This window comes from Apiospora marii (assembly GCF_038362585.1).
Source record: "Apiospora marii strain CBS 49790 chromosome Unknown utg000004l_segment0_segment0, whole genome shotgun sequence".
NCBI classification, from domain to species: Eukaryota; Fungi; Ascomycota; class Sordariomycetes; order Amphisphaeriales; family Apiosporaceae; genus Apiospora; species Apiospora marii.
The window spans coordinates 939,709-960,576 of NW_027117375.1; the positions used below are offsets into that span (position 1 = coordinate 939,709).

General features: G+C 54.7%; 7 protein-coding genes across 7 annotated transcripts; 2 read left to right on the forward strand and 5 right to left on the reverse strand.

Moving 5' to 3' along the window:
* Window positions 1-1,314: 1,314 nt before the first annotated feature.
* On the reverse strand, window positions 1,315-2,769 carry PG985_006231 (pap2 domain containing protein; the record flags this gene model as incomplete). The annotated part of the gene is made up of 2 exons (XM_066826000.1): window positions 1,315-2,470; window positions 2,579-2,769. 2 exons carry the CDS (start codon window positions 2,767-2,769, stop codon window positions 1,315-1,317), a joined length of 1,347 nt encoding a protein of 448 aa, XP_066685607.1.
* Window positions 2,770-5,389: 2,620 nt separating this feature from the next.
* On the reverse strand, window positions 5,390-6,318 carry PG985_006232 (uncharacterized protein; the record flags this gene model as incomplete). The annotated part of the gene is made up of 4 exons (XM_066826001.1): window positions 5,390-5,752; window positions 5,825-5,984; window positions 6,042-6,136; window positions 6,244-6,318. The coding sequence occupies 4 exons, from the start codon at window positions 6,316-6,318 to the stop codon at window positions 5,390-5,392; spliced, it is 693 nt and encodes a 230-aa protein (XP_066685608.1).
* A 149-nt stretch (window positions 6,319-6,467) lies between these two features.
* On the forward strand, window positions 6,468-8,257 carry PG985_006233 (carbohydrate esterase family 4 protein; the record flags this gene model as incomplete). The annotated part of the gene is made up of 5 exons (XM_066826002.1): window positions 6,468-6,637; window positions 6,710-6,886; window positions 6,947-7,119; window positions 7,202-8,109; window positions 8,174-8,257. 5 exons carry the CDS (start codon window positions 6,468-6,470, stop codon window positions 8,255-8,257), a joined length of 1,512 nt encoding a protein of 503 aa, XP_066685609.1.
* A 710-nt stretch (window positions 8,258-8,967) lies between these two features.
* Window positions 8,968-9,852, reverse strand: PG985_006234 (Protein FMP32- mitochondrial; the record flags this gene model as incomplete). Its single annotated transcript, XM_066826003.1, has 2 exons — window positions 8,968-9,397; window positions 9,461-9,852. 2 exons carry the CDS (start codon window positions 9,850-9,852, stop codon window positions 8,968-8,970), a joined length of 822 nt encoding a protein of 273 aa, XP_066685610.1.
* A 752-nt stretch (window positions 9,853-10,604) lies between these two features.
* PG985_006235 (Bli-4-like alcohol dehydrogenase) lies at window positions 10,605-11,564 on the reverse strand (the record flags this gene model as incomplete). Its single annotated transcript, XM_066826004.1, has 1 exon — window positions 10,605-11,564. The coding sequence occupies one exon, from the start codon at window positions 11,562-11,564 to the stop codon at window positions 10,605-10,607; it is 960 nt and encodes a 319-aa protein (XP_066685611.1).
* Window positions 11,565-12,325: 761 nt separating this feature from the next.
* PG985_006236 (uncharacterized protein) lies at window positions 12,326-13,215 on the forward strand (the record flags this gene model as incomplete). The annotated part of the gene is made up of 2 exons (XM_066826005.1): window positions 12,326-12,559; window positions 12,784-13,215. The coding sequence occupies 2 exons, from the start codon at window positions 12,326-12,328 to the stop codon at window positions 13,213-13,215; spliced, it is 666 nt and encodes a 221-aa protein (XP_066685612.1).
* Window positions 13,216-14,519: 1,304 nt separating this feature from the next.
* On the reverse strand, window positions 14,520-15,768 carry PG985_006237 (uncharacterized protein; the record flags this gene model as incomplete). Its single annotated transcript, XM_066826006.1, has 2 exons — window positions 14,520-15,159; window positions 15,266-15,768. Coding segments are annotated over 2 exons (1,143 nt in total), but the record flags the coding sequence as incomplete, so codon positions are not given.
* Between the last annotated feature and the right edge of the window lie 5,100 nt (window positions 15,769-20,868).

Sequence of the window (20,868 nt, forward strand, 5' to 3'; positions counted from 1 at the left end):
CTGGATCAGCCCTGAGGGGAGAGGTCGACGAAACTGGACTTCCGTGAGACCCGACGCCTCTCTTTTCTCCGACTGGCCGTTGCGTTTCAAGAGGGGGAGGTCGGAGGCGGCGAGCGACAGGCTGCTCCGCCTACGGCTTTTGCACATCCCGGCGTTTCCAGAGAAAGGTTGGCTTGTTTCTGCGATGGCGTTTATTTTGAGTGATTCCCCAAGTCTCACGCTGTGCTCCGGTGAGCATCTCATAGGAGCTAATGGTATTATGAAACTTTCTAGAATGGGTTCGTCCGTAGCGAAAAACAGGAGGGGGCACGCGCGCGTGTGTGTGAACTCTTGAAGATGCTCGATCTGGCCAGCTTTGGCGGCAAGAGCAAAGCGCAGTGCCACGTTAAGCGTGGGCGTGGACAGGCGACCGGACGGACGGACTCATATCGATCGCTCTATGCTAAGTCTTGTTACCCCTTGAAATAAAGAAAGACGTGAAATAATTCTATGGGTTGTGCTCCTTTTTGAAACCCAAATCCGACGGTCGTAGATTGCGGGAGAGGCGGCTGTCACTCCTATAGAATTAGACATATATGCACGTATCCATGCCCCTATAATGGATAGGATACTTGCATGTTTCGTACCGACCGATATCAACCAAGTCTGGATCCGAAATATGACTATCCAATGGGGTGGGTTCCGGTGACCGCGTACTTGTCTGTTTATGTAAGCATGTTCAAACCGGAGAGACCCAGAGATTGAAGGTGGCCGGCAGCTGTAACAGGAGGCCTTGCAAACGGCATGTGAGATCGTGGTAGTAACTGTCTGCCTCCCTCTCTTCCCCTGCTCAAAACGTCATGGTAAGTAAGTAGACACCTTGCGTTAATAAACTTTACTTGATACTGTGGAGGTCACTTTGTTCAAAATCCAAAAGTTGCAGGATTTGCTATGTTTTTGTCCTGTTAGAGTAGTGGCATTGCCTTCTATTCGTACCTAGTAACTTCTACAATCGTACTCTGTCGTCCGGCATCATGCCGCTTGTGGCCAAAGCTGCTTCCGTCGACAGGCAGCTATGCAAGAAGAGGAACAATCACTCTGCACTGGCGAGGCAGCGCACCTGAAGAGATGACCCAACGGCTACGGGCATCCAATCCCCTCCCTTAGCATACACACTTTCTGCGAATCCCTCACTGGTCAAGATCCAAGAGCAAAGACGCCACCCATGCCTATAGCAAAAGAAAAACCCTCTGTAACGCCATTGCATACACTTCGTGTTTTCCCAGACTCAACAAAATCTGCTCATGCATCCAACGCCGGTCCCAGAAAAGGGTCTTAAAAGGCCTGGCCTTGTAACGACGGATGATCTCCGTCTCTATGCCCGCCGAGAGCCGAGCTGCTTCCGACACGATCGTTCTGCACGTCGTACTCGGGCTTCCTGTTGCGCACGCCCATTTCGATATCGGTGGGCGCATGGCCGAAGCCTTCGTCCTCATCCCCGGCCTTGTTCAAGTCCTTCTTTTCGGTGGCATAGCTGTACGAGCCGATACCGGCCCAGAACGCCTTGTCGTGACTACGAGGCGCCCAAGCCCAGCCGGCTCCACGAGCGATGGGGAGATGGTAGTATCGGAACGCGAACCAGGCCGTAATAGTGCCGATGATGAAGCCAAAGAGGATATCAAAGCCGTGGTGGCGGAAATCAAACCAGCGGGAGCTGGCAATGAAGATGGCCAGGAAAAACGGAATAAGGGTGATGGCCAGCAGATAGATAGGCGGTGCCGCGGCCTGGCGGCGAACCGCAGAGACAGCTTTGGTATGAGTAGCAAGCTGCCTGGCCGTGACTGGATCGTTCGGGTTACCAAGCTCCTCGTTGCCATTCGAACCGGTGAGGCGCATGGCCTCGTCGGCATTGCCACGGTTGGTGGCGAGGCGGGACGGGAACGACGACACGGCGGTGGCGGTAGCCTCGTCGGGATAACCCCCTGACGCCAGGAAGGGAATCGTAACCGAGAACTTGCTGGCCAGGAAGAAGGAAGTGTAAATCAGACCAGCTGCGGCCGAGCTTGAATGTCCCGAGGGATAGCTTCGGAACCCATCTTCGAGAAGTTTCACATCGGGATTCTTGCAGATGTCGGCGGACACGAGCTGTCCAGAGCTGTTCCGGCCGGCTACACCCCCTATCAAATACTTTGCAAGGTTCTCAAGGTCTGGCTTGCACCGGCTCAGTAGATCTGGTCGGGGTTTCCCAAAGAGGTTCTTCATGCCACTGGTGATGAACCAGGCGCCGGTGAGCGACAGCGCCAGGCCGAGCCATCCCGTATGGAGCTCCCACAGCTTGCGCTTCCAGATGAGAGATTTGGGTGTCCCCTTGGGGACGGTATTGCCCGGAACAAAAACCAGGGCTACGAAAAGAATGATAACAATGGGAATAACGGCATTGCAGATCAAGAGAAGCTTCGAGTCAACCGTCTCTTTCACGGTAAAGGGAAATCTACATCTGCAGTCAGCACTCTGTCCGGGCCGGCGGTGGGTCAAGCGAAGTAGTAAGGTAACGGCAGAAGACGGGAAGGGGGAACAAGGCTAGATAGATAAGACTGACGATATATTGGGGTCATCCAAGCTGAAGGGCCTCCTATTCGGCGTGATGTTGCCCAAGACGAAGCCAACAGCATCGGCGGCGATTAAGACGATCCAGTCCGTCGCATAAGAGGCGATCAGGACCCAGGTGACGTGGTGCTTCTTGCGGCCAGTCGTGTTCATCCGGGCAGTAGGACCGCTCAAGTCAGACATCTTGCGGTAGGCTTGATAGGTTGGAAAGGTCAGAAAAGACTGTGGCCTTGTTTTGGGTGGTGTTTGAGGGTAAGAGTAGTCCTCTTGCATTCTCTACGGTTGGCAGGAATGGACGGTCTAGAACTTTGGCCACCTGACAGCACCCAAAGAAAGACAGCCCCAGGAAACGGCAATCAAACTATAAGTCGAGAAAGTCAAAGTGCCCGTTCGACAAAGGCGCGACCTGACGTTTTGACACACGAGCACGAACGAGGGCAGGGGGAGCCGACGGGTGCAATTATATGTAGCAGAGAAAGCGACTAGTAGTTCCCGAGTTGGTCGCTCCAGGCCTTAGCGTTCCGTAAAAGAATCGAACATAGACAGGAAAGAGAAATCGCAAAGCAGTTAGAGCACTGTTATGCTGGGGTACATGTATGTAGTTTAGGTAGGTCCAAGGTTCGTTCAATGGTGGTCGTTGGCCCTCCCGAATCCCTCGACCGGGGCAAAAACAGACGCCTAAGCGGAGCCCGAGTAGCCCGCCCTTTGGTTGGTGGTGGGAGCGTGGGAGCGTGGGAGCCCTGGCACCTGGCTTGGCTCGGCTTGGCGGTATAAGCCGGCTTGCGCAATTTCTCTGGGCGGTGCAGGCGCAGAAGAGCAAGAAGAGCAAGAAGAGCAAGAAGAGCAGAAGGGCAGAAGGATCACCAGCTAAAAGAAATGACGGGCAAGGAAGCTCTGCTCTCGAGAAGACTTTTAAGGTTTGCTCATGACAAGTGTGCAGGAAAAGGTGAAGAAGGTACGGAGTAGGCAGAAAAGGGAGGGCGGCAATTGGGCAACAGGAGGGCCCCAGGGCCCCTCGCTGAGACGCTGAGACTGATACAGTTAAGGGTCTCGTGCCAGCCAGTTGCGGGCGTGGATCAGCCCCCTAATGAGCCCTTGGCACACGTCCAAGGATACGCTACAAGCGCCGTCAAAGGCTCAGCCACTATGGCGGTTACGTGTACAGTAGACCTAAACACCACCAGGCAAAATAGTGCAACGAACCGATGCGCAATCAGACTCGCATGCAAGCATCTATGTATATGTATGTAGTACAATGCCATGCAGTCAATAATGGATGGATAAGAACGACTGCGCATCCCATCACATCAGAGCAACGATCTGGGCAGCCTCCAGCCTGGGCAGATGGGCAAATGGGCGCGCGCTTTCCCCGTCAATGTGATGAGTGATGAGCTGTCAATCAAATAAGTACATGTAGGTAGGTACCCGTAAAATTAGGTAGGTAGAGATCCGCCTTGCCGACCTCCTTCGGCAGACATGCCGCGCACTTTCTAACTTACAGCACCCGAGTTCCGGTCAAAGCGACTTTGTCTCCTCTGTTGCAGTGAGCAGGTTACAGAGTGTAGCCGGTTTCTGAGACCTTTCCAGGCTTTTCAGGGTCTTTTTCTGCTTGGAGGTGCCACCAGCAGGGCGGAGCAATTTTCATGCCCCCAAATTGGCCCAAAAGGACCCAAAGGAACAAGCCGTCAGACTCGAGGGAGATCCGAATTGCCCGCGCAGCAAGAACGGAAGGGTCACATTGAACAAGGTGATAATAAAAAGGTGGCAAGGCGGCCCAGGTTGCACTTTCACCGTCTTGATACATGCTTAAATATAAGTCAAATGCAAGTATAGGTAGGACCGGCTGGGGGCTGAAGAGGCAAAGGAGGTTGTTTCTATATCAGATGCTGAGCCGAGCCGGGGCTGATTCGTGCTTTCGAGCTGATTTCATTAATCTTCAAGATGGCGCGGTTAGGCGGCCATTTGCCGGCTGCTTGGCGCGGTCCAGCTGCAAAGCAAAAGGGAGCTTCTTTTTTGGGGGGGGGCGTTGTTTCAGATTGGAATATCCACCGTTCGCCGATTCTTATTATTAGCCATCGCATCATCTCATCACAGCAGAATGGTCTGAAGTCTGAAGAATCGCGATGCCCCCCCGGATCTTCGACCTCTAATCCTGCTTACTAGGTACAGATACTTAGGTAGACGAGCTGCTCAACCAAACATGGCAGATGAAGCCGGCCTGGCAGGGGTCAAGCGATTGAGTGGATTACTGTGCCCTTTTCCCCAGACGATCAGTCTCTTTTTGCTCCGCGATCGCTGCACCGTTTCTGTGGTCGCCGTCTCAGGTGGGATTTCTTCCAAACACTCGCCCGCCCGGAGAGTCTAGGCCTACCCAACAGCTGCCGAGGGTCCGTTCCTCTAGGGGATCGCCCCCCGGCCAGATGTTAGTTGATAAGTATGGAGGGGTGCGGGTCTCGTGAATTCTCCGGCCGCGCTACCATCATTTGAATCTGTGAAGATGTCGAGAAGCGCCTCCGGTTCGCATCGGGCTCGTCCCATTATCCCATTCTGCTTGCTCAATATCAATATGTAGATAAGTTCAGTGGACCAGCGGTCGGGACCGTCGCTAGTGTAGCTCAGCAGCGACCGTCGTTTCGCTGTAGGAGATTCTCGTTCTTGATATCAGGCTATGCAGGTACCCGATGGACTATCCCCCCCCCCATTCCCGGGCTAAACCATTCTCCGTGCTGGATATTGATTATTGAGTAACGAACGTCTTTACGCAGTCTGCAATTCTGAGCTCAGATTACACCCCTCCAATCTCCTAGCTTATTCCCATGTACGTGTGTCGATCGTAACTGCAAGCCAGCATGGGCTTTCGGTTGATACGAGGATAGGCCGCAGGCTTGGCGATGTAAAAATAAAGGCAGCTGCTCACAAACTGACAGCGAGCCCCCCCGGCACCGATGAGTTGTTCTTTCGGAATTAGGACGGGGAGGGCATCATACGTTTTGTTTGCGCTCGCTGCTAGCTGGATTGCAACAATAGCAGCAGTGAGGAGAAGAAGGAAGCAGACCTCGTGTGCTGGCACTCCTTGCGCGCATACACGGTAAAATCCTGTAGTCTTGAACTCTTGGACTCTTGGGCTCTGCGGCACACCAATAGCAATCCCACGATGCTCGGCTGCCTGAACCCCATCCAACTAGCAGTTAGCTGCCGCGCTGGGTTTTGCTTCTTTCCAAGCATCGAGTCCACCCACCATCTTTCTCCTTTGGGTAATCATCTCGAGGCCTGCATGGGTAATGGGCCCTTCGTGTTGTTGGGAGCGGTCCATCGTTTCGGAACATGCGAGTTCGTTGGTGGTCAGACTTGCTTTTCCCAGCTGCATGGCACGCAAAATCATCGGATGCCAAGGCCGCCTATATGACATAGTCGCATACATTCGCCGTCATGGCAGTATCATGGGTCCTACACACCGTCCTGAACTCCCACCCTGGTCTGCGTTTTCGCGGTGGCGGACGGGGGTTCTTCTCGTTAGTGTTGTTGTTGTTGTCGTCGTCGAGATCTGCGGCTGAGAAATGTGGTAGTATCCTGGGCTAGATCCTTGTGATACTCGTCAGACAACCCGGTCCAAGGGGGCAGATGGGGAGATCTTGGCTTGATATTATTGCAGCTTACTATTATGTCGCTCTCCTTCAGGCCCAGTTGGGCCGTCGAGTTGCCGTCGAGCTGCCGTCGAGCTGCTGCATACATAATGGGCGGCATGTCGCCCGTCAGCGTTCTCAGATCCTTCTCTTCGCATCCGCATCCGCATCCGCCCCTTGCTCGCGGCACTACACTCGTTTACCGACGCCCAGATTAGGTCATCCATCACTTTCGTTAAAGAAGGATCTCTATTCAAGATGCGGGCTTCTTCGATCCTGTCGTACGCCCTCGCAAGCAGTGTCGTTGCTGCTTCTGCCTCTTCCCGTCTCCAGCTCAAGCGGGATGTTTCTCCTGATATGACATGCGGAAACACCGAAGCCGGGTCCAAGGGGTATACGTGCCCCGACAACCTGTGCTGTTCATCACAGTCAGTCACGGCTATACCAGAATTCATACATATATACATATAAAGGGGTATCCGCTGACCTATTTGCTTTAGTGGATGGTGTGGTAGCACCAACGACTACTGCGGTGCCGATGTGGGCTGCCAACCCCAATTCGGCACCTGCGCAGCCGGCACTGGTGATGGCGGCAACTCGGGCTCAGACTCGGGACGCTGTGGTCCCAATAACGGAAACGCTGTCTGTAGCTCTACCGAGTGCTGTTCGGCCGAGGGGTGAGTGTGCTGGGCGCACCAGTCACTTTCGAAATATAACCTGCTGACAACCGTTGCCAGCTACTGCGGTACCACCCCTGAGCACTGCAAGGCTCCCGACTGCCTATTCGAGTTCGGACCGGCTTGTGATGCCAATAAAGTACCTTCCGGCACCAACACGACCACCCTGCCGAGATCCAAGCTTGGCAACGTTGCCTACGGAGGTGCTGGTATCTATAGCTGTGAGAAGACAGGTATGTTGGAACTTTTCGTACCTGCTTCAGCCACTTGTACTCGGATCGCCGGTATACTAACAGACGGTTTTTTTTTATGCAGGCACCGTGGCTCTGACCTACGATGACGGCCCCAGCGGCTACACCAACGACCTGCTCGACCTGCTCGCCAAGTACAACGCCAAGGCGACCTTCTTCATGACGGGCGTCAACAACAACAAGGGCCAGATCGACGACCCGGCGACGCCCTTCCCCGCCGTCATCAAGCGCCAGCACGCCGACGGCCACCAGATCGCCTCGCACACGTGGTCGCACGCGGACCTGTCCGTCATCACCTCGGCGCAGCGCCGGGACGAGATGGTCAAGCTCGAGATGGCGGTCCGCAACATCCTCGGCTTCGTGCCCACCTACATGCGGCCCCCCTACTCGTCGTGCACGGCCGAGAGCGGCTGCGAGCGCGACATGGAGCAGCTCGGCTACCACGTCGTCTACTTCGACCTCGACACCCAGGACTACCTGCACACCGCGGCCGACCAGATCCAGACCTCCAAGGACATCGTCAGCCAGTTCTTCGCCGGCCAGCAGAGCGCCGCCTTCGACGCCCTGTCCATCGGCCACGACATCCACTTCCAGACCGTCTACAACCTGACCGAGTTCATGCTGCAGACCGTCTCGCAGCAGGGCTATAAGTTCGTCACCGTCGGCGAGTGCCTCAACGACCCCGTCGAGAACTGGTACCGCACCGACGCCTCCGCCCCGGCCCCGGCCTCGTCAGCCCCTGTCAAGGTGCCGGTTGTGTCCTCCACCATCTCCGTTGCTGTCCAGGTTAGCAGCACCCTCAGCAGCAGCGCCACGCGCGCGGCTACTGCTACCACTCCCACGACATCAGCAGGAGCCCCCCTCCTCCTCCTCCTCCTCCCCCTGCTGGGCCTTCCGGCGGACCTGCGCCTCCTAAGCCCAACACCCCGGCTCCCGGCCCGCCCCCGCCGCCCAAGGCCAAGACGCCCCGAGGTACCTCGCTCTTCCATCCCTAGTGTGCGCCCAGGTCTAACGAGCGTGATCAGAAATGATACAGGAATGGATTGACCAACTCAAGTCGAGGTTCCCAGGAATGAAGGACAAGCTGGGCGATCTTAGCAACTACTGGCGTGGTCACTAGTATCATAATAACAATACACAACACAGGGGTTGTATGTGAGATGGGGTGGGGGGGATAATACGTGCTTCGCCAACATACGGAGGTGAAGCTCTCGAATGAGACGTACATATGCCGGATACTTTGGGATCCAACGCTCGGATATGCATAGATATACTTAATAAGAGACAGGCTGTATCATTACGATATGTTCGCGACTACTGACAACACTGTATAAATGATTGTGACTTTAACAATAATACTTCAGCCTATGTAAAGGCGTCGGCCAAACAAATTTGTACGTATTACCTATAAGGGTATCTGGTTAATGAACCGCGTGTTTTAGCCGCGTTGCTCGATTTAGAGACCCTCCTATCACTTGCCTCCGGGCCAAATCAATAGACAGATGCAACCTAACTGCATGGAGTCGACTTATATATACACTGGAGCTGGCTGCACGCTGCCCATGCCTCGCTCGTTTGCATAGCCTACCGTGAGCCTACTTGCCCTACTTTGCCCAGTAGAACATCTTTTTTAACATGAAATGAATTTGATGGTATGTAGTGAAGATAGAATAGAAACGTTTGATACATTTGTATGCTTGATCGGGCTCTCTGATTTACCTCCCGATTGGGGTCTAGGGATTGGATACAGCTCTTCAAAAAAAAAAAAAAAAAAAAAAAAAAAAACACGCATGGCTACTATCAAGGTAGTAGTCCTCTTTAATACCCATTTTACATGAGGAGTCTCCAGGCACCGAGAAGCAGAGCAGCGAAACCGGTGCATACACCCATGAGCCACTGCAACGTCTGGAACTTGACCTGTTCCAGCTTCTCCCGCAGGGTCGCGACCTCCTGCTCGATCTTGGTTTCCGTCTCCTTGATCTTCAGCTCCTGGTTCGCGGCCTCCTCCCGTATGCGCCCCTTTTCCAGGTTGAGGTCTAGTCGCACAGACGCTTGCGTGCGGCCGATCTCGTCGCGCAATCGGCTGTTGAGCTTGGTGATGTCGTTGGTGAGTCGCTCGTGCTCCACGCGCGTCGTGCTCGACTCGGTGCTGTCCGCCGAGAGCAGCTCGGAGCGCAGCTTGGCAAAGTCGACTTTTTGGGTGTAGGTCGCCTTGGCCGCGTCTTCGCGAAGGACCATGGTTCGGGTCAGGTTTTGTATGCTGGTGAGGTGTTAACTGACAGCTGCTCTCAGAAATAGCGATATCGGCCAAACGAAAACGAACCTCTCCTCAATGACGTCGTTCAAGACCTTCATCATCGCCGCCGACTGGTCCTCAGTGAAGCCCTCGCTCTGCAACCGTTGTACAAACTTCAAGGTATCGAAGTGATGATCGCGCATCCTTGGTGTCGTCGAGTGGAACGACCGTCGGAGCGCCGGGTTCCGTAGAATAGACGAGGGGCGCTGAGGTTGCGACCTCGTTCCCGTGTGAAGAGCCCGCCAGCTTGCCGTGGAGCCTGACGCATGGTCGGGCTGGAAAGAGGCGGTTTGGGTCTGTTGCGACAGTATAATGCTCGATTTAAAGCCCCTGAAGGTCGTGGCAGGTCCCTGCCAGCTAAGACGAGGCAATAAGAACCTCGGAAGCGATTGCGCCGCATGTATAGTAGTGTTTGCCATGGCTGAATTGGGGCGAAGGAACGATGGGTTAGTATAACAAAAGGGAACAAGACGATCTGAAGAAGATGCGGTAAATGAATGGTATGGAACGTGGACTCGGATGTATCTTGGATGTGATGTGGCCGGCGATGGTATGGCGCACGTGGCTAGTCTCGAACTGTTCCTAGGTTAGGTACTTTATTTGAGGTCTTCCGCCATCGGCAGGAAATTGTCCCCGCACGGGCCCCTTTATACCTACTGAAAGGTACAGAGAACGTCGACGACCAAGACGACCACAAAAATTGGAAGTCTCCAACTGAGGTCGTTGGATAAGCCACACCAATGACTGGCAAAAATGACAAAAGTTTATGTCCTGGGGGAGACTCGAACTCTCGACCTTTGGATATCTGAATTTCTAATTCAGTCATATTGACATATGAGACCAACGCTCTAACCAACTGAGCCACCAAGACGTGTTTTGCTTGTTGTTGTGAATGTCGTTCGTATCTGAAACCACATCACTGTCATTTTCTGCTTCCTCATCCCAAGTTTTGTGTACAAGTGTAAGCTATGCAGGTCTGCACCCCTTACGCAGCTTAGTATATACTATCGTCGTATTCTTCTTGTTGGGTATAGCACCAATCGATAAAACCCACAATAACACGACACCTGTAAGGAGCAATGCAATGGCTAGGACAATACTATGAAAGTGAAGGGAACGTTGCCGACTGCAGTCGGCCTTTACAAAACCAATCCCCATGACTTCATGGCAACTATACTTCGAACCGCGCAAGCTCCGCCTCCGTCCACTCCCACAGGCGCCTCGCAAAGTCGTCATCTTTGGCGACGGCGCTCTGTGTGCCGCCCTTGCCAACACCAGTATAATACTCGCCGCTCACGACGTCCCTGGAGACGGACGCCCAAAGTTGGTTCTTCGCCCCGTGGTCTGGCGTTTGGAAAAACGGCGTATACGAAAGGACTGTCATGATCTTGATTTGCACGGCCAGGCTCAGGTAGGAATCCGCCATCGAGTGCGCCAGGTTCGTCGTCACCATCCCCGGGTGCACGGCCGCGGCCGTGATCTGCGGAAATCGCTTCGCCAGCTCGCGCGCAAAGAGCACGTTGGCGAGCTTGCTGACGCCGTAGCGCCTCACGCTAGAGACGTTCATCGTCTCGCTCTTGAGCAGGTCCAGGTCGAGGCCGACTTTCGGCAGGGCGAGCTTGTGCCCTTCCGAGCTCATGACGACGACGCGGACGTCGGGCTTGTCGTCGAGCTCGGCCGTCTTCAGGAGCAGGGGGAGCAGCAGCTTGGTGAGTAGCGCGTGGCCCACGTGGTTCGTGCCGAACTGCAACTCGTAGCCGTCGGCGGTGAGGCCGGGCGGGTTGCACATGACCCCCGCGTTCAGCATCAGGATGTCTAGGCGCGGCGACTCTGCGCGCAGCCGCTGCGCCGCCTTCTGCACCGTGGCCAGCGAGGCGAGGTTGAGCTCCAGGAACTCGATCGGCGTCTCGCCGCCGCCGCCGCCGCCGTGCCCCAGCTCCTCCTGGATCTCGGCGATGGCGGCCTTTGCTTTCTCGGCGTTGCGGGCGGCGAGCCAGATCTTGGCGGGTCCATGCCGCGCGTAGTGCTTGACACAGGCTTTCCCAAGACCTATGTTGGCGCCGGTGACACAGATCACCTTGCCTTTGAGATCGGGGAGGTCTCTTCCTGGGGCAAACGTTGGGCTGGGCATGTTGTATTATCTGCCGGGTCCGCTTGTTGGGTGTTGTCTGCGACCTTGGGTGTATGCAGCCGATCAGGATACCACCAGTAAGCAATCAAATGCTCCAACGAACAGGACCTCCGGGCATTTGTAGAAGCGATGGCTGTTGGGTAGCACGGCAAGATACCATTTTGCCAAGCGCCTGCATTTCAATAACGAGAAGAGAAATTGTATTTGGCTATTATTGACTCCTTGCTTCCCGAGGCTGCAGTCTTATTACGCACCCTCCCACAACTCATGTCGGCTTCGCTGGAATGAAGCATCATTTGCCGGGCCCTCCGTATCTACTTTACCTGCAGGGGAGAGCTGGCCTAATTTTAGTCAAAGTCAATGGGCTAAAAGCTGGGGGGCCTGGGGATCCGGGGTTGGTGGACCCCGTAGCTGCCCGTTCCCACATCAACGATCGATTATATTGCGCGTGCTTCTGATGCTTAATTGCTGCGTTGTCGGTCGGAAACATCACTTGCGGCTTCTTAAGGCCTCGGCTCTAGCATAGATCATTACGGCAGAGTGAAGGCGCATGTGTATGTAGAGATGGCGCAGTCACTTTGACCATGAGTACATTGCCGTTGATAAGATAAGACAGCAGTGCTTGGGCCATAGCTCACCTTTTTAGTTGCGTAACCCGAGACGTCACAATCGTTCGTCCGCCTTCCTCGAGCATTGAAGTACAACAAAAACCAACACGCCACCTCGACGTCCTGAAAGGCTCACCGCGACTCATTGCCATTATGTACAGCCCTACGCCACCTCCCCCGATACCGCCGCCGAAACCTAGCAGCCATGACGCCAGCCGCCTGGGTACCCCCGCCACATCCCAGTCCCCGCGTCCACCGCCGATACCAGACATGTTGGACGGGAGAGGGAGAACTGCCGTCACAGACTCGGCAGGCCTGATACCTGCTGCGCGTCAGGCTCAACCTCCGGAGGAAATCCAAGACCCGGGAGAGCAGTGGTTACCAAGGGTGCTGCAAGACAAATCGTGAGTCCTGTCCTATTTTGACGCCGTTGCGAAGACAACTCTCTATTCTTGTACTTTACACATGATGCTAACAGTTCATCTTACCTCGCAACTACAGCAAACAAGACCTGGCCGATATCCTCTCCGACCCAAACATCCTAAACGCCCTCACGCACGCGCCCGAAACGGGGCACCCCTCCCCTCCTGGCCTCGCACGCCGGTCTGCAGTCGGCCCTGACGGAAAACCTGACGCTCGCGGCGCACCTCGTCGACCTCGAGACGCGCGTGTCGCAGCAGCGCACGCAGGCGCAGGCGCAACTGCTATCCACCCACGCTCTGGAGCGACAGTGGCGGCAGAAGCAGGCCGAGATGGACGCGGCGCTGTCGTCGTTCGCGCCCGCGGCCCTGTACGGCCGTCTGACCCAGGCGCTGTCGGAGCAGGAGCAGATCTGCGACGCGCTCGAGGAGAGCTTCCTGGACGGCGGGCGCGGGGCCCCGCCACCGTCGCTGTCGTATGACGACGACGCGGCGGGCGGCCTGGCGACGGAGCGCGAGGTGCTGGACTGGGTGCGCCGGTACCGCGAGGCCAGGAAGCTGTACTACCTGCGGCAGGAGCGCAAGGAGAGGTGGAACGAGCGCCGCGTTGGTGGGTGGAGGTGAAGAGTCCTCCTCCACCGGCCATTCTACGGGTGATATAGCTACAGTGATGTTACTTTCTACGTTGCGCTATGGCTTTGATTGGATTGCCGGGACTGGCGGCACAGTCCGCGAGGGGGGCTGCAAATGGAGCGCCAGCAGCGCCCGTGTCAGGTCCTCATTGCTTTATTAAATGTGAGATGATGCGCGAGCCTCATCGGATGATACCATACCCAAGCATGAGCGATCCCAACAAATCTCGACGTGTTGGTGGTGGTCGCTGTGCGACAGTAAGATGCGCCGTTGCAAGGCCGGTTTCATTTTGACGCACATGAGTAGCCGTATCAGGCCACGCCGGAGGTTTGGTTCGTCAGATCGGTGCATGATGCAGCAAAAAAAAAAAAAAAAGTTGATTAATAACCAGTGATGACTGCCAACACATACGCACCTCCTTTTCCACGCCAGCCGACAGCCCACAGCCTTGTCCTATTCGAAATTACTCGTTGTGTACATCCATACCAGGGCGTCATTGTGTTGCGATATCCTGCACACCCTGCACCCAATGCCTGCGTGCTGTAGTCGGTCCGATATCAACGCTGTGCGTATGTACCCAACGCTCACTGTGTGCTGCCCCCCAATCCAAGCTTTCCTTATTATGTTCTGCGATGCAGAACATCAACCTCCCGAAGAGGGCGGCAGTCCAGGCTCGCCGGGAACTACGCGTGTGCTTCCGGACGGCCCCGCAAGGAAGGGATTTGCGCGTTGCGGATGACTATTGCCCGTTTTGTCGTGCTACGCAGAGATCGCGTACGAGCCCCATCGTCTCCCATCTGGCCAGGCATCTGGTGCCCGTCTCGGCAGCAGGCCGATGCTTCCGCGGTGTGATGATGGAAGCCAGCGTTGCATTTCAGTATTAGATGTAATTGGAAGAATTACGTGCCACATATTTTCGAGCTTCATGACTTTTGTTCAAACCACACCGGTCCGTGACAAACCACAATAGGCATGTATTACAGCAGGGCCGTCGTCGTCTGAAGCCAAATGGTTCTCGTTATAATTTCTTTTCCCTGATGGTTACCCACCGACTTGCTTGCTTTACAAAGTCGCCTGCTATCACATTATAGCAGCAATTGCAGTGCAGTCCAAACCCACATCGGCGATGGTCGGGGCGGCCTGCTGTAGCGCAACTATATCGCGGGCCACCAAGGCACCGGTTTTGCCTCTCTTCACACCAGACACCAAAACTGGTGCCTTCAAATCATCTGGCACTCTACATTCGGTGCCTTGTTTCATCTCTGCCTTTTCTTTGTTTAACAGTATCAACCTGTTCATAAAAAGCTGAAGGGGCTCTTCTTCATATCCGGACTCCGAGGGCTCATCGGTAGCATGAATAGCTCGTCCTCCGTATCCTGGGCCTTGGCAACGTCAGGTTTGTCACCGCTGACCATGGCGTCCAATGAATTGACTGTACCGGGCGCGTGGCCAGCCGTAGCCCCCATTTTGGCCATCCCGGCGGCAAAGGCCGTTGTCGACGGGATTGCAATATCCGAAGTGTCGGGAGACAGCGAATATAAATGATGCTGTTGAGGACCTGTTGAGGACGGTGGTGAGCAAATTTCGAGCAGATCTCCCCCCCCTCTCTCTTTCTCTTTCTCTTTCTCTTCCTCTACTCTCCTCTCTCTCAACTTACCAGGGTTTGAGGCGGTAAAATCGGATGCGTTCGTAACCAGCTTGAGGCCCCGCAACTTCTCGCCGAGCCGGCCTGCTACCGGCGATCTTGGGCTTTGTGGAGTAGGCGGGATATGCCTCATGTCTGGAGGCTGTCCAGCAGCATCCGGGTTCGGGAGCCCAAAATGCTCAGCAATCCAGTCCCTCTCTTGCACCGCCATTACCAATGCTATGCCTTCGCTATTGTTCCCCATTTCGCGGCGGATTTCATCTTGTAACTGAGACATGCGCTTTTTGGCCCTGCATATTGTGAGTCAAGGTCAGTGTTGAGCATTTCAGGCAGTGCCGGCCAATCGGGCGACCACTTGCTGTCCTCTTGTGATTTCAGGCTCTGGGTCGTACGAACCAGATTGTATGCAGAACACCCCTTTTCCCTACATCTTTTCTCGTATCCACACCGAGTGCCGGAGTGTATATCGCGGGCATCGGTTTGGTGCTAAGTACACATCCACTCCGGGAGTGCGATATTTGTATCACGGGCGGCACAGTTATGTCGGAAGGTATTAAGAAGTAGACCCGTTGCGTTTCGCTCCCGTCTCTTTCGCTTTGAGCGGGGATCCTCGTCGTTTTGCCTTCCCACGAAACCTCCCAGCCCTCCTGCTCGCCACGCAAGGGAGCATCCGGCTTGCCCGTTGCGCCTGCTGCCGGATTCCACTCGACCAGAAGTATTTTTGTTCCCTCGTTGCCCCTCCCCGTCTCGAACTCGAAGCGGGCCAGGGCATCTGGGGACGAGGGTGTTGCCGGAGAGTCTACAGGGCCCGCATCCGCTGCGGGGACGTCGGGCTCGGGGACGTCGATCGTTGGAGCCGCCATATTGTGCTGGCTGGCTGGCCTGATGGTAGGTAGTCTTTCTAAAGGACGGGAGTGGTTACGGCAAGCCAACCTAACCCCCCAAGGTTACTCTGTGAGGGACGGACCCAACCACTTTAGCCGCGAAGCTCGGGTTAATGTAATCCTGGGAGACTAAAAAAGGTACTGGCTAAGCTGAGTGAAAACAAGCAGCACACAATCACCCAATGCGCCTGGTGGTGCGTGGGATTGATCAGCTGTGGCGCGGGTCGGACACCTATAGGATCTGTTGGAGATAAAAGCCCAGCACAAAAAGGCGTTTGATGTGCGCCTGCAAACCCGCAAACACCGGTGACCAGATGTCCCGGAGTATCGCGTTGACGAGCAAACTCTACCTGTCGATCAAACAGATCTGATGAGGCCGTTGGCAAACAGTAGTCGTGGGGCGAACGTGGCCACACAAGAGATCACAAGAAGGAGAGGGAGAGGCAGGGGGAGCAAGGGCAGGAGCAAGTAGGCGCAAGTGGATGAGAGAGACAAAAGGCAAGAATAGGTTGCCTACGAGGCTAAGAAGCTATGATGGCTGACGGCATTACTTGGTTCTGCGAAGAAGAGGAACCCTGCCGGATGTCGATGATAATTTGTGTTTCCTCGGAAGAACCGCCCACGCAGCAACGATATGCGGCGGGGGTGGAGGAGCAGCAACGAGAAAGTCCATTTATTTGACTTGTCGTGGGCATGATTTTCCTGGCCCAAAAAGGAACCCTTGACATCTTGGCGGGCGATGATTACGGTACGGCCAAGGAACAAGTTCGAGATGAGTAATACCGTCTCCTCTCCGCGCCGCAAGGTTGCGGTGTGCGGTGTGGTTGTCTAAGAATACCATGTAACTCCAAGGTACCGTTCTTTGTCTTTGGTCGGACACAGCAGTTCCCAAATAGTCACAGTCGAATGAGCTGTCGGCGACGAGACAGGCCCTGCCTCTGAGAGGAAGAGATGGAGAGAGAGAGAGAGAGAGAGAGAGAGAGAGCTAGAAGCTACCTTGCTATTAATAGAATGCCTAAGCACATCCACGCGCAATGGCGGCACCAAAAACTTGTGGACCCGTCGACTGAGAAGGAGCGAAGCTGGGGTGGAGTTCCCACGCGAGAATGAGGGGTCCTGATCCCGTACAAGTCGAACGGATGACTGGCGTCGATCTCCAACCAAACTGTCGGCGACAGACAGACAGCGTCCCAGAAAAGGACGCTCTTCCCCCCCCCTTCCTTTCCCTGGCATACATGCACACACACAGACACACGTACGCATACACACACACACCCCTAAGGGCTTCTCCAAGTGTATCACACGTGTATAAATAAGAATTAATCGGGATTTTTTTTTTTTTTCCAAAGTGCATATTGACGAACCAAAAACCAAAGAAAAGAAACCAATGCTGTCGAGTGAAGTTTTTGCATGGTGGTGATGGTGGTGTCGGTCGGTCGGGAGAGCAGAGCATCCGTTATTATTAGATTTGTATGTGCGACATGATGCTTAGCTAAGCCAGCACTCTTATTACCTACATGTACATACCTAGGTACCAGCTGTTCCTGTCCTCTGCCCTGCAAAGACCGACTGGGCTACATGTATAGCTCGACTTCAGTCGATGCACACAAGGCGGTCCATTACTGCGAGTGCGGGCCGCCGCGGAGGTCGGTCGTTGTTGGATTTTGTAGGTTAGGTATGGAGTGAGATTCCATGTGCTACTGTAGCCCTATGGTCAGTGGTGTCTACTTAAGACAATACCGGAGTAGGGCGCACTTCCCCCAGACAGCGAATCCTTTCTTCTTATGGACGGGTGGACGGACTATTAATTGTCGTCAATGTTTTGAAACATGGCACAGTAGATCTCTCTAGTAGTAGTAGAGATTTGCATACGTCATGGGGCCTCCATCCCTACCTGCTTCGGCATTCGATTGCATCGCATCGCTTCAGTCTAATTACCCCTCCAAGTCCCAAGGAGTTTGTGACAACGAGCCGAGCCAGCCGAGAGTGCAGATATTCGACCTTGCTGGGCAGTGGAAGGGAGAGAGTATGGCATGGGCACCGAGGGACACATAAAGCATTCCCCGTCGCTCATCCCGGTTTCCGAGTAACAGGGTGAGATACCGACAACGGAGGGGCGGTCGGAGCTCGCCTGGAGGGATAACACATACTTCCCAGGGAAATAAGCATGAGACCTGGCAGAGATCCGGAAAGCCAACTCGGGCCTAGAATGGGCGAATCTGGTTTTATCTATCTGGGACGGCGCCCTTGCGCCCTACAGCTGTAGCCTTATTAGGTAACAGCCATGCAGGAAGGCGAGTGGCATACAGTGACAACGAGTTCCCCAGATTTGGCAATTGCCTGGCCGGTATCTTACGGAACGTCGAGAGGGGAAGAAGGGAGTTCTAGCGACTAGTAGTGCGACCCCCCACATACAGAAGAACCCAGTAAGGGGCAGGGAGGCGGTTCCGGTCCGAAGCCTTCAACCCAGGACGGTTTCCGTGCCGGATGGGCTTCTTCACACGGAGTGGCTGGCTGATACGTACCCTGCGAGTAGCAGTAGGAAGCAATATCAGTATAGGGTGGTCCTGAAGGAACGACATCAATCCCAGGAAGAAGAAAAAGGCTCGAGTATGTGTTGAGATCAGAAGGTAGAATGGCTCGAGATGATCTGATATGCAAAACAAAACCCTCATGGAATGCTGGAATGCTGGAATGCTGGAATGCTGGAATGCTGGAATGCTGGAATGCTGGAAGCGAGATGCCGATCCCTTCCAACTCGGAGCTACGCTGTTGGGCGTGCATGGTTGTCTTATTCCACGTCGATAGACTTGTACATGACGTGATGCGAAAACAAAGCAGACTCAATATTCGGTAGCACCTCGCTGTCCACCTTGATGGAGATGGTGACGATGGGGCAAACAGAGAACAAGCATAGTCGTCACTGATGGAGACTATATGCTGGTGATACTCACAGTATATACCGATATGGAAATTGGTCGATAGCCCACAGCTTCCGACGAACGGAGATCTGCTTGTGGTCCAGCATCGGTCGTATCGCGCCCTCTGTCTAGTACTCATACTCTGTTTCTGTGTGATGGATGATAAGGAGAGGGCGATGACAGGGTTGTATAAGAGCGCCAATGAGACAAGCCGGAGTCAGTCTTAGCAATTTGCGAGAACGACCGGAGAAGGGCCGGTAAGAAATCGGTGGGACGACCCCCCCTCTGTCTTTGCTGCGTCGCGGGGACTCCATCTCTTCTTGGTCGCACGCACTGTCTGCCAAGGACCAGAACCCTCTTCCCGCTTTCCCGGAGTCAAGTGATGAAGGGCGAGCCATGCAATCGGTCCGCGGCAGCTTCTAAGAGGGTATGTAGTCACGATAGTTTCGTGGACACGGAAATTATGCCGAATTCAAACTTTCACATCGGCCAGATTATGTACAAGTAGCCATTTCTCTTCAATCCAAGGGCGCGATCTGCATGGCCATTTTCACCTGACCTGGACCTACTACGTTGAGTACGTACGCTCGTGGAGATATTGACAACACCTTCGCGCACTAGTTGCGGCTCCCATCGCCTTGTCGCCATCGCATCGTAAGCTTTCCGAGAAGCTTCGCTATCCCTCGGGATTCCCTAGTGCTCCAATCCCGCGGCGCGCTGAGACAGTGGGCATGCTAGCCACGAGAGAAGTGCCGAGTCGCAGTGCAGATCGTTTAGTCGTAGTCGTCTTTGCGCGGCGTGCGAGAGTATGTACTCAGCAATCAGAACCCATCGGGTTACTGTCGTGACTTTTGAGTGTTGCCAATGCGTCTGTGGGAACGTTTCTTTTGCGATGATCCAAACTTGCGCGGTGTTGAGGAGCAAGACTCAGTCAAGCGGTTTGTTGCGTGTGATGCCTGTTTGACGCTGCACACCGATCTGCGAATCTGCCCTGCCCTCAAACTCAGGCGGCCATGGCCCGGCAGGAGCTTAAAGGAGACACTTTCGGCAAGGAAGCCATGGCGTGGTTTGGGCCAAACATGCTCCCGCCCAAGCCAATCGAACGCAGCCGAGTCAGACTGCCGGCTAAATGCAGACGCGAGCTCTAGACCAGGCCACAGAAGCAGGCACAGGGCCTCTCAGCAGGGCCAGATGGCGAGCGGGCGGCTCTTTTGGCTGCTGACGGCCCTGGATTGCCAGCAAGATGTCGAGGCGGTGCTACATTTTGATTTTTCTCAAGATAACTATAGCTTACCCATCGAGGGTGTGACCAAGATACTGTCGCCAAGCGCACACAGCTTGACAGCCTAGCCGTGCCTATCTCTTGTGTATCTGTGTGTCATACGGAGGTGGACTGCCGCCAGTGCGTGATAACCGTCTTTGATAAGGGTTCTTCTGAGGGTTCTACGGGCCGACTCGCATGGGCTTGACGACGACAATGACAAGTGACGAAGGGCTCCGCCAGTGGGGGACAGTAGACAGTCGATAGGCGTCTGTGTTTCATAGCAAAATCGTACGAAGGGACGTCATGTTTTGGGCAAACTGGCTGATTCACGCAGGGCTAAAGCCGTAGCACGCTGCTGATGGAAGGGATGTACTGCCTTCTAGGCTGGTATCAAGCTCTGTTGAAGGGCTTTCCAGGCGGGATGATCACTCGCTCGGGCGTGCTGTTGCACTCCACTATTTGACCGGCCAAACCGCCGTAAGTAGCGCTCCGTGGACCCAGGCGTGACCACCGTCGGCCACTGGAGGTGGTAGCTGGTTACGTTTCTTTCGACTTGCCCACGAGAATAGCCCCGAGGCGGCAAACAAGAGCGACAAAGGAAAGAAAAAAAAAAAAAAAAATCAGTTGGAGTGGATTTCTGCCGTGGGACCTGCTGTAGTGTACGACACACCACCCATTCTAGAGTTTGGCATGCAAGAATCGAGCCGACGTGGTTGACGAACAAGAGGCGCACCTTGATAACATCCATCAATCAGTCCGCTACACTGATGTGAGTGTGTAACTAACCTGGGGCTTGTGTAAGCCGGGCCAGCCAGGCGTGAGCCCCTCAGCAGCAAGTGCTGCAGTAGCCGCAAACTTTACAGGCTGGAGACTCCTTCCTTCCTTCCTACCTAGGTAAGTCACAGGTGTACAACGCAGCACCACTTGCAA